This window comes from Epargyreus clarus, unplaced genomic scaffold (assembly GCF_041222505.1).
Source record: "Epargyreus clarus isolate Ecla_fem2 unplaced genomic scaffold, WU_Ecla_fem_2.2 ptg000015l, whole genome shotgun sequence".
Taxonomy (NCBI): domain Eukaryota; kingdom Metazoa; phylum Arthropoda; class Insecta; order Lepidoptera; family Hesperiidae; genus Epargyreus; species Epargyreus clarus.
Window position 1 is genome coordinate 3,895,819 of NW_027332223.1, and position 17,173 is coordinate 3,912,991.

General features: G+C 34.6%; 2 protein-coding genes across 14 annotated transcripts in view; one reads left to right on the plus strand and one right to left on the minus strand.

The window, feature by feature from the left end:
• The first annotated feature begins 156 nt into the window (after positions 1-156).
• On the plus strand, positions 157-8,074 carry mEFG1 (mitochondrial translation elongation factor G 1). Its single transcript, XM_073080562.1, has 11 exons — positions 157-313; positions 522-668; positions 1,024-1,343; positions 1,681-1,919; positions 2,423-2,802; positions 3,218-3,456; positions 4,108-4,269; positions 5,280-5,398; positions 5,823-6,035; positions 6,743-6,944; positions 7,837-8,074. The coding sequence occupies exons 1-11, from the start codon at positions 239-241 to the stop codon at positions 7,976-7,978; spliced, it is 2,238 nt and encodes a 745-aa protein (XP_072936663.1). The 5' UTR covers positions 157-238; the 3' UTR covers positions 7,979-8,074.
• A 2,467-nt stretch (positions 8,075-10,541) lies between these two features.
• The window catches only part of Ndae1 (Na[+]-driven anion exchanger 1), a 75,837-nt gene continuing 69,205 nt past the window's right edge, over positions 10,542-17,173 (minus strand). For 4 of the 13 annotated variants that reach the window (XM_073080727.1, XM_073080726.1, XM_073080728.1 and 1 more), the window contains 10 exons: positions 16,991-17,110; positions 16,707-16,781; positions 15,207-16,282; positions 14,983-15,135; positions 14,731-14,880; positions 13,974-14,639; positions 13,662-13,904; positions 13,078-13,286; positions 12,848-12,947; positions 10,542-11,806 (listed from right to left, as the gene is read on the minus strand). In XM_073080727.1, the coding sequence (XP_072936828.1) occupies positions 11,717-11,806; positions 12,848-12,947; positions 13,078-13,286; positions 13,662-13,904; positions 13,974-14,639; positions 14,731-14,880; positions 14,983-15,135; positions 15,207-16,282; positions 16,707-16,781; positions 16,991-17,110 (2,882 nt within the window). In that variant the 3' untranslated portion in view covers positions 10,542-11,716. Of the gene's footprint in view, positions 11,835-12,844; positions 12,948-13,077; positions 13,287-13,488; positions 13,905-13,973; positions 14,640-14,730; positions 14,881-14,982; positions 15,136-15,206; positions 16,283-16,706; positions 16,782-16,990; positions 17,111-17,173 lie in introns of those variants that run through there. The other 9 variants (XM_073080733.1, XM_073080730.1, XM_073080735.1 and 6 more) reach the window with 6 other exon arrangements.

Genomic DNA, 17,173 nt, shown 5'->3' on the forward strand with positions numbered 1-17,173 from the left:
TTTTTATAAACTTAATTTACTTTTGAGGCTGTTAAAATACTATGTTTTTACTTAATTAACATAAAATATATATTGATAATAAACAGAACTATGTTACTTAACTAGTTATAGGAGGACAAACAAAACGCAGCCCCGGCCTTGTGATTATGACAGTGACAGCCTAACCTAACCTAAATATTCTAGATTCCAACTTTATTCCATACATTTTATTAATTAATCCTGTATTTATAAAGTCAAAATGACTCTGTTTAATATAATAAGAATAGGAAGATTGTCGAAAATAGCGAAAAAGTCCACCTCAATTAGAGTGGAGGTAAATTTTGTGATAATACCATTTCGAAGTATTTTACGTAATTTAGTTATAATATGTATTAATGTTATTATATACGTTAATGGCATTAACGGCATGACTTGTTTATGTAATATAGAAGTACAGGAATTGTGAGAATATAAGTAATTGCGTAAATTGTGTACCTTACAATAGATATGAGTGCTAAAGTTATTTATTGTTATAATTCCAGTCATTCTCATCCCACGTGAAATATGCCGAACACAAGCCTCTGGAGAGGATCAGAAACATCGGCATATCCGCCCATATTGATTCTGGTAAAACCACACTGACAGAGCGAATATTGTTCTACACAGGAAGAATTGATCAAATGCATGAGGTATGTTTTTGTTTCATAAGCAATACTGCAATGTAATTACAGAGAATCCTTTAGAATTTAACGCTTCATTTTCTAGACCCACTTGGCAGAATGGTTAGAATTTACAATACTAGTGTTATGTGTAGGCTTCTATTCCCTGCTAGGAAAACATGTCAATTGTGAATTTAATTTGTAATTATAATTCTGAATGTAATTTATAATATTTATAATTTAATATATAGAATCTATGTATTAACATAGAATTGAAATTCACAATTGACTAATTAAATTACTCTATTAATTAAGATTATTTTAAGAGTGATTGTCTAAGTATCTAAATGCCATACCAAAACATATTTTTATAACTTAATTTCAGGTTAAAGGCAAAGACAACGTAGGTGCTGTGATGGACTCTATGGAACTCGAGAGGCAGAGAGGAATCACTATCCAGTCAGCAGCCACCTACACAATATGGAAGGACCACAACATCAACATCATCGACACACCAGGCCACGTCGACTTTACCGTGGAAGTGGAGAGAGCGTTGAGGGTTCTGGATGGAGCTGTTTTGGTGCTGTGTGCTGTGGGGGGTGTCCAGAGTCAGACTTTGACTGTCAACCGCCAGATGAAGAGATACAATGTACCCTGTCTGGCGTTTATCAATAAGTTGGATAGATTAGGTGCGAATCCCGAGAGGTTGGTACTACATATTTCTTGAGTATAATTATTACTAGGTATTAGGGTAAGGTTGAGTTTCTGTGGTCATTGCAACCAATTCTGACAGTTATTTAATCAGCCTTTTCTCTTGTTATATCTAATTACTATGTAAACTAGTTATAAACCATATGATGATATTTTTCAGTTTCTGAGCTTCAATTGTACTAGGTTAGATAAAATGATCTTCTCATTATTATTTTTTCCTTATTTTCCTTATTACTGAATAACGTACATTTTACATTTTAAAATAATCCTTGCTTTGTTTCATACTGTAATACTGTATTTAACAGTAAATATTTTAACTATAACTTTTCAGAGTTTTAAAACAAATGAGATCAAAATTGAATCACAATGCTGCCTTTGTACATTTACCGATGGGTTTAGAGAAGGAGTGTCAAGGGATTATAGACCTTATTGAAGAGAAAGCTATATACTTTGATGGTGATTATGGTGAAAAAGTTCGGTATGATGAGGTTCCACAGGACAGAAGAGCTGAAGTGAAGGACAGGAGGCATGAGTTGATTGAACACCTGTCTAATGTTGATGAATCATTAGGTAAGAACATGGTCATTTTATCCAAAATATCATTTTCCTGTGTCATGGATACAGTCTTCCATTCACCCACACAAAAACAACAAATATCTTGAAAAGCCCGCTCTACATTTACGCGCGCGCGCGAAAAAAGCACGAGAGACGAGAATGTGGAGCCAATACGAATCGGGTTTTTCTCGGGTTTTGCTCCAAATTCTCGCGAGAATGTGGAGCGGGCTAAACAGAATATTGATGATAAAACTTCAATGTCGGTCTGGTAATCAAATTTGGAATTGCCAGAGTATAGTGACTGCTGTGCTAAATAGTTTGTCAACGTAATACATATTTTTCAATGAAACTCCGTAAAATTAATATATGTTTAATTAACGTATATACATAGAACAACTTACCCATAGATCTAATGTTTGTTCCAATTATTATTTATGTTTATTGTTTTTTAAAGTATTTGTTTACAAACTTATTTTAATAAACAAGTGCATTTATAAATGCTATTATTTATATTTCAGGAGAAATATTCCTCGAAGAGAAGACACCAACCATACCTGAATTGAAGCAAGCGGTACGCCGCACAACTTTAAAACGTGCCTTCACCCCTGTGCTTCTAGGTACCGCGTTAAAAAACAAGGGAGTCCAACCCTTATTAGACGCTGTTTTAGAATATCTACCACATCCCGGAGAGGTAGAAAACACAGCTTTGATAAATGAGAAAGTAGGGTCTGAAGGGGAGAAAATATTCTTGGACCCAGCAAGAAATGATGCTAAGCCTTTCGTGGGGTTGGCTTTTAAGCTAGAATTAAGCAAGTTTGGACAGCTGACGTATTTGCGATGCTACCAGGGCATGATCAAACGTGGCGACAATATCTACAACGCTAGAACTGGTAAAAAAGTGAGTTGTCATTTGAATGTATCTACTTTTTAATTTGAATACATATCAGTTTAAGAGTACTGCCATTTATGCCTAGCATTTTTCAAAATTTGATTGATATAATCATAATACATCATAATGTCTAGACGTCTATTCTGTATGCATAAAATCCTTGGCTTAACATGAAGCATTTCCTGTTCTGGATTATTTATTAATGTAATTTTTGAATGTACTTCATGAAGAATCAAAGATAATATTAATGTTTTCTTTGGTATTACTTACCTTACTGTTACTGTACCATTGCTCTCCGAAAGTAATGAAATTTACAATTATTTCTATGAAAACTTTAGTCGTGGGTGCACCCGAAATTACCTTTACCAGTGGGTTTTCGGGCTAAAAAAGATTTCATCATAATTCAATGTGTGATAAATTCCAGGTCAAAGTTTCCCGCCTAGTCAGAATGCACTCAAGCAACATGGAGGAAGTGAACGAGGTTCTAGCAGGCGATATTTTCGCGTTGTTCGGTGTTGATTGCGCGTCCGGAGACACATTCGTCAACGACGGCAAGCTAAACCTGTCGATGGAATCCATACATGTGCCAGACCCAGTGGTATCCATGTCTATCAAGCCAAAGAATAATAAGGATAGGGATAACTTCTCTAAAGCTGTTGCGAGGTAATGTTTAGCATGTAGTTTAACTTCTTATAATGTTATTAACGCCCGCGTGGCGGGGCGGTCACTATACCGGTCTGACGCGCAAAGGGTCCCGGGTTCGATCCCCGGCCAGACAGATATCTAAATGATGAATTTAGATTTCTGTTTCTGGGTCTGGGTGTTTGTGTATTTGTCTATGTGTGTGTCCATGGCACCCACGACACAGGGAATCCTAGTGTGGGGCTGTGAGTGTAGAAAGTGTTTATTTATTTATTATTATTAAAGTGGTAATTTAATGATGAAGTGCATATGATGTTAAAAGGTCAAGATTACACCAACAAAATCTAAGACTTAAATTTACAAAGTCTGATGAAGTGTGCACTTTTGTATGCAGACAATATTAAAGAAAGACAACCTAACTAGTAATATTTTAGTTTGCTGTCGTAATTGTTAGAAGAGTAGTGTTGTATTATAAAGAAATTGCTTGATTGCTTCAATGGTAAGCCAAGATATTGTGTGGAAACCTGGGACTTTTCCAAAATGTTCTAAATGGTGTATGAAAAATGCACTTAGTCAGTGTAGACTATAGTACCCTAAACTATTCTCGGATATAATTCTAAAATATTTTATATTATTCTTTCACCAACCTGCAATTCAACCTTTAATCATCAGGTTCACGAAAGAAGATCCAACATTCCACTTCCTCTACGATGGCGACAACAAGGAAACCATTGTGTCGGGTATGGGTGAGCTCCACTTGGAAATCTATGCTCAGAGAATGGAGAGAGAGTACAACTGCCCGGTGGAATTAGGAAAACCTAAAGTTGCGTTCAGGTAAGCTTTGTTATATAGCAACATAAAACATTTTTATAGCACTCTGTAATTTGTGGCGACTTCCCGCTACTCGATAGGAGATGGCGCCACGAGTATTCTGCATCACGCTATTGAAGTTTTCTAAATATCTTGTACATATACAAGTTCCGATTTGAGCACGGCCGCACCCCGGGCATGATCACCGCACCCGGTCTTTGTTTTGACAAACACTATACTTTGGTATAAACCCGCATATAAGCCACGTTTTTCCGTATCCTAAATAGCCGTTTTTTACACCATATGAAAATCAATAGACTATCCTCATAGTATAAACTCACTGTGCTCGGGTGCTAATCGTAATGTACTATTGAGATATTTGTTTGGCTTGTATATGATAAAATAAATGTGTAAATATACATTCAATTACATATATACATAAATGTTTAAGAACTAGATGTAGGTAAGATTAGATGTATTGATGTTTTTACTCTATGACATATTTTAATGAATCACATGGCGGAGCAGTCACAATATCGGTCTAACGCTTAAAGATTTCCGTGTTCTTCGATTTTCGATATATTTTCCGGGTTTTTGTGTAATGTGTACACGTCTTTGTGTGTTCAAAGCACCCATGTCACAGGGAATACCAGCGTGGGGCTGTGACTGTGTGTATTTTTATAACATACTAGCTGTGCCCCGCGGTTTTACCCGCGTTAAAAAGTAATACTAACGCGGATGAAACATCTTGGCGCAGCTAGTTCTAAAATATAAGTAGCCTAAGTTACTCCTTATTACATCAGCTACCTGACAATAAAAGTCCCGCCAAACCGGTCCAGCCATTTCAGAGATTAGCCAAAACAAACAGACAGACAGACAGACAAAAGTTTGTAAAAAATGTTATTTTGGAGTATGTACCGTATATATATTCATATACATGTAGTAAAAAGCGGTTATTTCAATATTAAAAACAGACACTCCGATTTTATTTATATGTATAGATTAGTTATTGCATTTCCGCATAATACTTCCAGAGAAACAATGATGTCGCCGTGTTCATTCGATTACTTGCACAAGAAACAGTCTGGCGGTGCTGGCCAATTCGCCAGAGTCACGGGCATAATGGAGCCGTTGCCACCACAACAAAATACTGGTAAGATTGATACAAATAATATCCAATACTTAGTTTTATTATAAGTGTAGTATGTGAATGTAATTTTTTTTATAGTTCAATCCTTTAGTTTGCAATTTATTTTGACTCTATAAGCGACATTAGTCTATGGCTCAATACTATAAGTCTTTTTTTTCAAAATAACGTTGTCCTCTTTCCTAGGAAATAGGTCTAGGCCTAGGAAAATATTTTTTTTTTAAATTAAATTGTACATTTTTTTTTATCAAGTATACAATTGCAATTTTTACAATGTCAGACATTTCTCGCTATTTCTTATTAGTTCTTCTTTTTTCACAATTTCCATAGATTTTATTAATGCTATTTGTTGGAAAGTCTGTAAAGTAATTAAGTATTTAAACATTATAAGAAAGAAACATGCAATTATAATGAATAACTTTTATTTCAGTGCTAGAATTCGTGGACGAGACCATAGGTACAAACGTGCCGAAGCAGTTCGTGCCCGGCGTAGAGCGGGGCTTTGTGGACACGTGTCAGAAGGGCTACCTCTCCGGGCACAAGATCTCTGGAGTCAAGTTCCGCCTTCAAGACGGTGCCCACCATATTGTGGATTCGAGCGAGCTTGCGTTCTTCTTAGCTGCTAAGGGGGCTGTCAAAGAAGGTATGTAAGCCTTTGTAGTTTTTTTATAATTAAGTTGTAAAAGTAAATTTCATAATTATTATGGTATTTATGATATTCCCTCTTTTTGAATAGTTTTATTTAAATATTAAAATGGTTGTCATAGTTTCTGTTTATGAAAGTAGAAAATTTTATAAAGGTTTGCTGAGTAAATTCTGAATATTACTGCAATTTTATTTATCTTGTTATTAAGAAGTTATGGAGTAATTTGTGGTATAGTTCGCGCAAAACTGCTAGTCCACTTTGAAGTTGTTACGAGCAGGTGTAGTCATACAATTTGCTATGGCGACGCGGTTCATTTCTATATTCAGAGCGGACTAGCAGTTTTACGTGGACTGTACCACTGTTCTTCTTCATTAGAGCCACTACAAAATATACAATAATTGACCAAGTGAACTTGCACATGTTTCATATTACCAAATTTTTATTTTTAATATTTTATTATATAGTAGCCATAGTAGTAAATTCATTGTGAAAATAGCGACCCCCATATATTATTGTGCAATTTTTATTCATCTTAACACCAACTGTAAAAATGTCAAGTGTGTCACTTTACTGAGCCCTGTAACATATGGACAGATGGACAGACAGCAAGGCTTAGTAATAGGGTTCCATTCTTACTGTTTGGGTATGGAACCCTAAAACACAAGTCTGTATAGTTGCTCTTATAAATTGTGCCCCGTCCGCAGTGTTCGAAGACGGCGCCTGGCAGATCTTAGAACCAATAATGTTCGTGGAGGTGACGACACCGGAGGAGAGTCTGGGCGCGGTGATCGGGCAGCTCAACAAGCGAAGCGGCATCGTCACCGGTACTGAGGGCGCGGAGGGCTGGGCCACTGTGTACGCGGAGGTGCCGCTTAACAACATGTTTGGGTACGCCGGGGAGCTGAGGTGAGTGGGGGAGAGTATATTGAGTAGTTTTGAAGGTGTTACAATACTTTGTGGATCAACTATATTGAGGAATTTTGAAGGTGTAGGCCAATATATATGAGTTTAAATTAGGAGTAAATTAGTTGAATTTAATTTAAAGATGTAAAATTTTTACGACACTTATTTAGCTACTCAAGATACAGGTTTATGTTTCGGGGTCGGGGAGCAGACTAGTAACACAGTGTTCCCACGAACCAAGCGAATACGAGCGCCATTGCTCACCATGCACATTGCACTTGATTCGTTTGTGTCCCTACAAATGTAATAGAACTCTGTGTGGTTTGACTCCGGAGGCATTAGCCGGAATAATAGCACTGTAAAGCGCTGCTGTTTTCTGTCAAGTCTTCTGCAAGAAGGTCATAATACATTCTCCCATAGGAGACATTTATCTGAAGCATTTCAACATAGTTCCCAGACCTTGTAACGCATCTGTGGCCAACCTCAAGTAGGAATCTATTTGGGGTTGATAACAAATATCTACTGGCTATAGCAGACACCATCAAGTGCACTGTAGACTTATGAGATACTTCTACTAAAGTAATGTGAATGATCGATAAAATCAACTTACATCATAATATATGCGGTCTTATTGATGACCGCTAGCAGTTCTTTAATTCTGATTAGAACAGCATAGTGTAATGTGGAGGCCTTGTCCAGTTATGATGTCATATAATAGCAAATATTATAGGTTATATAAATTAATTAAAATTCAATTATGACTTGTACAGTATTAACAATTTAACACTGCATTAGTTTTTGCGACATTGTTTTTTCTATGTTGTATGTTTGTCATATTGTTTAATAGCAAGAGTTCATAATAAGAATAAATGTAAAGATTTTTATATTGTTTCAGATCAATGACCCAAGGTAAGGGTGAGTTCACCATGGAATACAGCCGTTACTCCCCCTGCTTACCAGAAGTACAAGAGCAACTCATCCGAAGGTATCAAGAGGAAATGGGTATACTCCCAGACCAAAAGAAAAAGAAGAACTAAACGCCTAGATAATTTATTTAAGTATGTAATTATGTTTTAATTGTAATGTAAGGTATATTGATAAAGTAATATAAGTAAGTAGCCAAATATATATAATTTGTTTTTTTTTCTGCTAATTTAAATCCACTTTTTGGTTATTTTTTTTGTTTGTGTATCGTTGAGAGATTGTAAGAGTGTGGGTCAATATTAGTATTACATTTTAATAACAATTAGCCATTTTATCTATATAGATACTAGCCAGTTTCGTATTCTCTAACTATACACAAAGAAATTATGTTGAACAGCTATATATAAATCATAGAAAGTTTGGTTTTATAATTGTATTTATACAGAAATATACTTATAAAATGTAATATTATAAAAACTCACAATTAAGGAAGGGAAGAAAGGTAAAAAAAAAATAGGAAGGTAGGTATATTAGATATTAAGAACTGAAACAGCGATATATAAAGAAAATTCCGTTTATTCATAACATTCCACTCCTCGAGACAATACAAATCCGTATAACAAACATATCCCAGGTACACTTATAATTGATTATATTCACATTCACGTAATATTTTATATCAATGCCTTGTTAGACTCGGGTTAAACACTTACTACGTTGCCACAAGAATAACTACTTAAGTAATAGTTATGCGTGTACTTATAGTGTAAGTAAATAGTCAGAACAAGTTAATTTGAAAACCTACGTAGGTAATATTATGCTTGAAACAGATTTACGACTTAAAGATATAGAAAAAAAATGTTATGGCTGAATTTCTCAATCTATTGCATAAACTGTGGCACAACTTTGTAATTACAGTAAATAAACTATTTTTTTTGCCTAAAGACAATATTTTTTTAGTACTAAATCTATTTCGGTAAGGCGATTATGGTAATCTGTTCCAAGCTTTATATCAAATTTACATACATTATGAAATTGTAACAAGTTCAAAATTACGGATAAATGACTATAAAGGTGCATAGGACGAGTTTATTTACCGTGTGATTAACATTTCACAAGTTTCTACACTAAAATTATTTCTGAAATTTGAATAAAATGGTTAATTACAAAGGTACAAGTAAAAATAGAATTTGACTTTACAGTTTATTTCAATAAACAAGTTTTAGCTCTAAATTTTGATATGCGCAAGTATCAAGTGGCAGTTTTGTCGCCAACACACACATGCTTTTGAATGCGAACTTGGGTAGGTTATGAGTGTGGAAAGCGACATAAAAGTGTGGAACGTTGACACTAATAATATCAATAGAAACTCTAAAGATTAGACCTACCTGTAGCAAGACGCACTAGTGCCATTACTGCTTTATAAAAAAAAAAAAAAAAAGATACCGGCCGAATTGATAACCACCTCCTTTTTGAAGTCGGTTAAAAATCAGTGTCAAGCGCTACTGTGTTCGAAGGGCGTAGTAATACGAACATAGATATATTATCCTACTGACGTAGAATACGAGGTATATTTGAACGCATCAGTATAGGATTTCAATTTAAATATTATGGTTAGCACTGACCACTTACTACCAGATGGATTCTATGCTCGTTTTCTACAGCAATTTCATAAAAAATCTAAGATAAGACGGTACTATTTCAAGTTTCCTAAAACTTGTATAAATAAATCAGAAGGAATGCTATAATGCTATAGGTTTAATATTGACAGTGTATATTTTTCTACGTTTTACAAACATTTTACGACTACTAAAAAGGGTCTTATCAAATGCGTAAGTCTATTATGTTATATAGGCACTAAAATAATTGAAATATCTACGTGTTTATCACGAAAACAGAAATTCGCTTATTGCGTTTGTACAATTGTTATGTCTTAAGAAAAACATGGGATTATATACATTGGTATACCATACGTATTATAATTATAGAGTGTCACTAAATATTTTTTTACTCTCTGTCTTAGAATGGGAAATATGTAGAATCATCCTATTAAACGTGTAACTTGACAGCTACTCAGCACTTTAACCTCAATCAATTCTGGCTTGCTGACTAATCAAACCAAAAGATTTATTTTAGATATTATTTTCCAATTTATGCTGATTTCAAGTTTTTTTTTAATTAGATACATATGTTTCTACATATTATTATAGTCATAGGATTAAACCTTATTTTTATTTTCTGGACCAAATCATAAATTTGGGGTCATCATAGATCTTGAAAAATGGGTTAGGAAATTCATACTTCAAAAATTATTTCCTCACCAAAATTCTAGCATAGTTTAACGGGCGAATCTATTATTACAGGTGTAATTAGGTAGGTGTGAAAAACAACTAGTACATTATAAACTTATTTTTACATACAAATTTAAATCCTATGCGTTTCTATTGGCACTAGTTTTAGTAATACATTATCTACTACGGGATACTTAAACTACAACGATGTAATATTTTAACTACACTTTCAATATTAATATTTTGGGTTGATGTTGATACTTGTTATAATATACTGAAAATATTCTTCACACACACTTAATGTTATCACAACACACAATATATTAGACATTAATAACACGCTTTATATCTAGATAGGTAATCTAAATTATAGTAAGAAATTGCAAACAAAATATACCTAATTACGCGTATTTTAAAATAAAGTTAGTTGATAGATAAATTGTTTAAAAAATTAAAAACTAAATTGGAAATACATATGTTACGTATCTATTACATCATATACATAAACAAAATTTCTTGGTATTTAAAAGTAGTTATTAGTTATATGATGCAATTTCTTTGCAGATCGAATATCTAATTACATTTGCACATTACGCTAAAGGAGTATCAGCAGGGCTTGCTGCTGTGGTCTTATCTAACAGATTTATATTACACAGTTCTAAGTATAAGTATTTAACTCTCGGGGATCTGTGAGAAACCAGAGAACAAATTGTCTTCCGTGTTATCATTTTCATGAGCTGATTAATGGCGGTCCGCCCCAGGCCTCTGGTCCCGGGGGTCTCCAAATATCTACAAATTCCCTTGTAGATATTCGTAAAAGCTTTTACAGTTGGGTCAAATTCTTAGACTGGGGGCCTCACTACATTTCCGGACCTCCGACGTCATAAACCCACCACTGTTACTGTAGAGAGTAGGCATTTGCTAATATTCTTCAAAGTTCAAAAGTATTTACTACATATTTACATTAGATTACTCAGTCCCTAACATTCTACCATTTGTGCCAGTATATTATGCTTACTACCTATCTATATATATATTCTAAAGTAATTGAATTCAATCACAACTCACCCACGAATGTAACCACAGACATTTGGATACAGGTCTGCATCTAACCTATTTAATGAGTAGGCTCAAAGATTCCGACAATTTTCAGTATCTACAGTATCCTTAACTATAATTATGATGAATTATTATAACCAGTGTAACTTCACTACACTTAAATTACCATATATCTTATTACTTCTATAATATAAGACAACTTACATATAAAAGGGATAAATAAGGTCTATTTTATTTTCTAACTTGGTAGGTTACTCTAAATATAATAATAATTAAATGATTAACACAGTAAAGGGTAATAATTCAAAATTTCCTAAATAAAAGTGATCAGTTTCTTAAAAACAAAAACAGATTAAAATCATCTGTTGTGAAGTATAGTAGGATTAAGTTAAAAAAATAAAAAAAATCACCAAACTTAAACACTTAACAAAACTTATGTTACTTAGTTGTGACTTAAGTGCTCTATATTTAATACATTGAGTAATACTAATTTTTCAAAGCTTAGACCGAAGTTTCAGCAGATGTGCTGTTTTTCCTACCATCAATCTTTTTACAGCTGTTCCGAGAGTCCTTGTGCCTTAAGAGGTCGGTCTGAAAATCACCCAGATGGCGTTGAAAACTAAAATTTACAAATAATCACATAAATACATATACCTACTTATTACGACTAAAACATGCGGAATATCGAAGTGAATTTCATGCATTTATTAATATTATTTATGTATGGAATATTTATAAATGTACTAATAAACAAAATTTTCAGTAAAAAGATTAGAAAATTGGAGGTTAAGACTCATAAGTACGAGACAGTTAAAGCAATAAAGCTAAAACAAAACTTATGTGTAGAGACCATCTAAACAAATGAAAAAATACCATATATAACATAAAAATACCTAATAAATTAAAACTATATACAGATAGGTAAGTAATTATATCACTAGAATTTGAAGAACGATTCAAAGACAATAGAAATTGTAAACCAGGATATAGATTTTATATTATTTAAAACAGTTAATTATTGAATATTACCTATTTTTTTCACAATTTAAAAGAGTATGCTATCGTTCTTCAAAATATTAAATTGACGAAATAAATAATTACTATTCTATATATAGTTGTTACACATATACCTACAAGTTATATGCATCTATAATTTTCAAAATCTACAAATTTAAATAATTGTCGACTTATATTTACATCCGCATGGCTTTTCCTAGTACCTACACCTTTTCCATATACCTGTATTATGTTTGGCACATCTTCAAAGTGTTTCCTTAATATTATTCAAATTTATGCCTAAGTACATGTTGTAAATTCGACATAATGTTACAGACAAAAATAACTATTGTAGCGTACTCAACAACAGCGACAATATTATTATACTTTCATTTATTTTGGTCTATATTTACTTTCCCGACTTTATCATGAATTTGTTGTGGGCGCTGTGGTTGGCACACTTTGAATTAATTAAAATTAGTGGCTACACCAAGTGGGCTAGTGCTAAAAGGGTATGCTTAACTTCATGCACGTTGTTTGGTGGGGTACCGTGCCATGCGTCCATGCGGTATCCTCATGGCTATAAGACGTGAGGCCAACATGCGCGACTCAGAACTTCGTGTCATTGACGCACACCTTCATTGATGGATCGTCTTCCTCTGCTTCTTCCATTGTGGACAGCCTGCGCTCAATCTCCGATTGTGCAGTTTTTGATATCAGTTTCTTGTGTTTAATGCTGGAAAGAAATTTAGTTTCAATTTTTGATAAGTGCTCTTTTTACTACAGCTAGTGCTTAAATTCTATTGGTCGGTAATGTACCAAATGTCTTGATTTGAATCGTTCTAGCTTGAACACTTTATACTTACTTTTTCTTTCCACTTTTTGCTTTGGGATCCTTTGGTTCGCTCCGATTTACAACTGTATTACTATTATTAACCTGCTTCCAAATCCCAGTTTTGTTAACCTCCTCTGAGATATTTATTGATGTCAGAGGTATATTCATGATGTTACCGTTAATTAAGGGAATTTGTAAATTTTCTTGGTACGCTGGTGGGTTGTTTTTGTTGTTGGTGTCCTAGAATGGAATAGCTTAAGAATTGTCTTTACAAGCTAACACATCTACACTTCAATTTACAGTGCAAAAGTGCTACGTGAAAATGATGTGAAACTATTTACACTTCAACATCTACTTACATTTGTACATTGATTTTAAAATAATAGCACCAATTACATTCACAGCAGAGAGGATAATTGATGATCGGCAAAATAAAATACGGTTGAACATCAACGAAATACTGAGTTTATTACCAGATCAACAATACATGAATAACAGAACAGTGACTACACGTTTATGTGGCAGGATGACGAAGGAACGAAAATATGGTTTGCCGGAAATGATGTCTGATCAGTTCCAACCGCAAAGACGTGATAGTTTCGCATGCCATCCCACCTCAGCATCGCCTAATTCCCGGAGCTCATCTTGATTGCGCTTTGTTATTTCTGGCATAACGTCGTCCAGTATCTTCATTTCCCTCCTAGTGAAGAACAGATCCAAGGCCTTTCTGATCCCAATCATGACTACCAACATCAGTGGGAATAAAATTGATGTCATTGAAAACGATTTGATCACCCATAAACAGACCAGGCAAGCCAATTGTATAAGGGTGAATAAGTGCACGCGACGAATAGGAACCTTTAAAAGAAGATCGGAATTAGATATCAAATAAATATAAGTAATAATAGTCTTAAGAAACGACCTCACCTGTCTAAGAAACATGTGATCCGGCTGATACTTTTGTGGCATAAACATAATTAATATTCTGTCAAAGAATTGAAGACCTTTCAGAGATGCCACTCCCATATAAAGGAACACTCCAAATAAAACCGGCATTGGTATATTTCTCAAAACTGGAGTCAATACTACTGAGCATCCAATAGTTAAGAATATAAGAATGTGCGTAACTCTCTGTTCTCTCACACCCAAAAATTGTGGCTTTTCTCCTGGAGCAGCGCATTCTGACTCTACTTTTAATGAGTTTACATGATTTATACTTAAAACGGTGGCTGCTACAAACCATGGTAGGCCCATAACTGAGCAGACTTGAATTAGGATTGCCAGTACAAATAGGTCCAAGTGGTATCCGCATCCTTTCTTTAGTTTATTCTCTTTGCGGTTTACAATAACTGCTGTAATCTGTTGATCCATGAATATCAATATTGTTCCTAATAAAGCTGGTAACACAGCCACCAAAGCCGAATAAAACGGGTTTCCGTTGAATGGTGTTATAATCCAATTCCTTGAAGGTAAAGTTGGTTTGAACTCTGATGGAACCTCCAATTTTGGAGTTTTGACTCCAACTTTATAGTCCAGAAAAGACATCGATAAGATGGCAATTATCACGGAGAAGTCGCTTATGATTGACCTGACCTGATAAATATACAAAATTGTAATATATTAGTTCAATTTTCAGTATCTTTATAACAATACTTATAAGTAACTTTTGAAATTTAAAGCTTACCTTCGACGGGAAGAATAAGGAGTTTTTGAAGTCCTTCAGTATTATAGAGATCGTAAACGTGCCCAAGAATAGAATAATAGACATCAAATAAACATCAGGAACGTAAACTTTTGTATCGCAAGCGGGCCCGGATAGAGTTCCATTTAATAACTGAAACAAATACATTAGCAAATAACTTTGTCTTCATTTCATTGACGTGAGTTTACATTGCTCTCACACATGGCAGATATTAAAAACCAATTAGTGAAGTACCTGGCACGAGGTTCTGTCCATAGACGTCCAATTAAACTGCTCCGGAAGTTTAGAGTAATTACTTGGCAAACAGTAGCAGTCATAATTGAGAATTTCATCAGACCGTGTCTTCAAAGGATATTTTTTCCCGATGGATATAACATTTTCCACTGCCTGGAAAGAAATTGTAATTTTATTATATTTTCTTCATAAATATATTTTTATTAAGGGAATTTATTACATACCTTGTATATGAATATAAAGGCTATCAAAGTAGCAAAGTTCTCCTCCGTGAATCTTGTAATATAGCACACCAGGGCACTAGCATCGATCGCTACCAATACTATCAATATTATCGTAGTCCAAGTTCCGATACAAAATCTGAATGACATGTAATCCCAACCGATTTGTTTACAGAATTCGAATACAATTGTTTCAAATACCAAAACAGGACCGGTTGAACCTAAAATTGTCAAGGGTTGTCCTGAAAAGAGACCATATCCCATTCCGCATACAAATCCTGAGACTAAAGATTCCATGGCTGCCATATTTTTTCCAGTCGCTTCACCCAATAATCCACCAAAGGTAATTATTGGGGACAGACATGCGAAATAAAGAAATATCCATGATGCAATACACTGTAATGCCAAAGCATCTTTGAAATCAGACCAATACCATGGCTTTTTTCGTTTTAAGTCATTTATCAAACCTCCAAACAATTTTCCACTTCTAGCTAAACCTGACTCTTCTCGTTGCCTTTGTTCTTCTTCCTCCTCGTCTGGCTCGTCTTTTGGATTATTATCATTTGGACGTTTTCTTGGGTCTTGAGAAGGAATGGCAGCTGGTGGTTCAATGCGTATTGCAGGGTCCCATTCCCCAGGAGGCAAAACAGTTACAGCATCTAGGAATTCATCTATACCAGCCAGTAAATGGTCTCTTTTCTTGGCTCTATAAGCAACTTCATGGAAAATTTCGTCAGACATTAATGTAGCCATTGCACGGCCGATTTCATGGAAGCTTGAATTGCTGTTGGGTGGGCCTAGCAACACAAACATAAACCGAGTTGGTACCGGCACTTCAGTCAAGTCTCCCATTATTGTACCAGTTTTAAGTCTGACAAAGGCTGATAAAGTTTTCTCTAGGAAATCAACTTCGCCAACTAAAATATTTGAAGCTTCGGCTCCTGGCGGTATTTTGCGCATAAAATGAGTGTTACATTTATGATTAATATCTCCGTTCATATGAAGATCTCCTGAACTATGATTCCTATTCATTGAAACATTGCTCGGACTCTTTACCATGCCCTCGTCATGAACTGCACCTGAAAACATGTTAGAATATTTCTAAGTATTTTTCATACAAAAGTTTTATATGTTAACAAACAGCTAATAGTGTCAAGTGCTTTATCAACAAACAGTATGAATAAAGATAATATTTATCAGAATTCAAAAATAGATTCTTGAAATGAATATTTTACAAATGAGATGATTATTTTAAAAGTAAACTTATTCCATGTAGCATACTTTGAGTGAATGTGTTAAGCACGAGCGAAAGCGAATCAACAATTTAATTTACACAAAATACAGTTAAAACAACGATATCGGCAATAAGCTACACATCAAAATAATGAGATGGAATAATTCTTATATGAAACGATGTTAAAGAGAAGTAAGTTATAACAATAAATGAGAAATAGTGTTAAGAATAAATAACATTGAAGAAGACATGTTAAGGATAGCGGTTACCCGCGTTGGGGATGCCTAGGAAACGACCGAAATCTCCTTTGTGAGAATGTCCGCTTGTTGTCCCTCCTTCCTCCACTGCAAGATTAATGCCAATTTTTCACAAAGGATTTCAATTTAGTTACACTTTAATAACAATACACAGGTTTTGTTAGTTAACACAAATACCACGCCGGCAATATGGAGGTTAATAGATTAGCTTATTTTGTAGTGCGTGCGTGTTTTGTGAGGTCAAGGAGCGTGAATTATGTGAGCTTGTGCACGCTTGTTACTGGTTCCCATCTGACCTGGAACAGCTAGGTAAGGGCCCCTGTTATCTGCTGCTGGAAGTAGAGCCGTGTGAGGCGATGAGGAAGGCCCTCGACAACTCCGCGATACAGAGCGTCGAGAGCCAGCCTCCTGGTTATCTGACAGGATAGCGCCACATTAACCATTTAATCCGTGCTATTGAAATCCGTAAGTAGAATAAA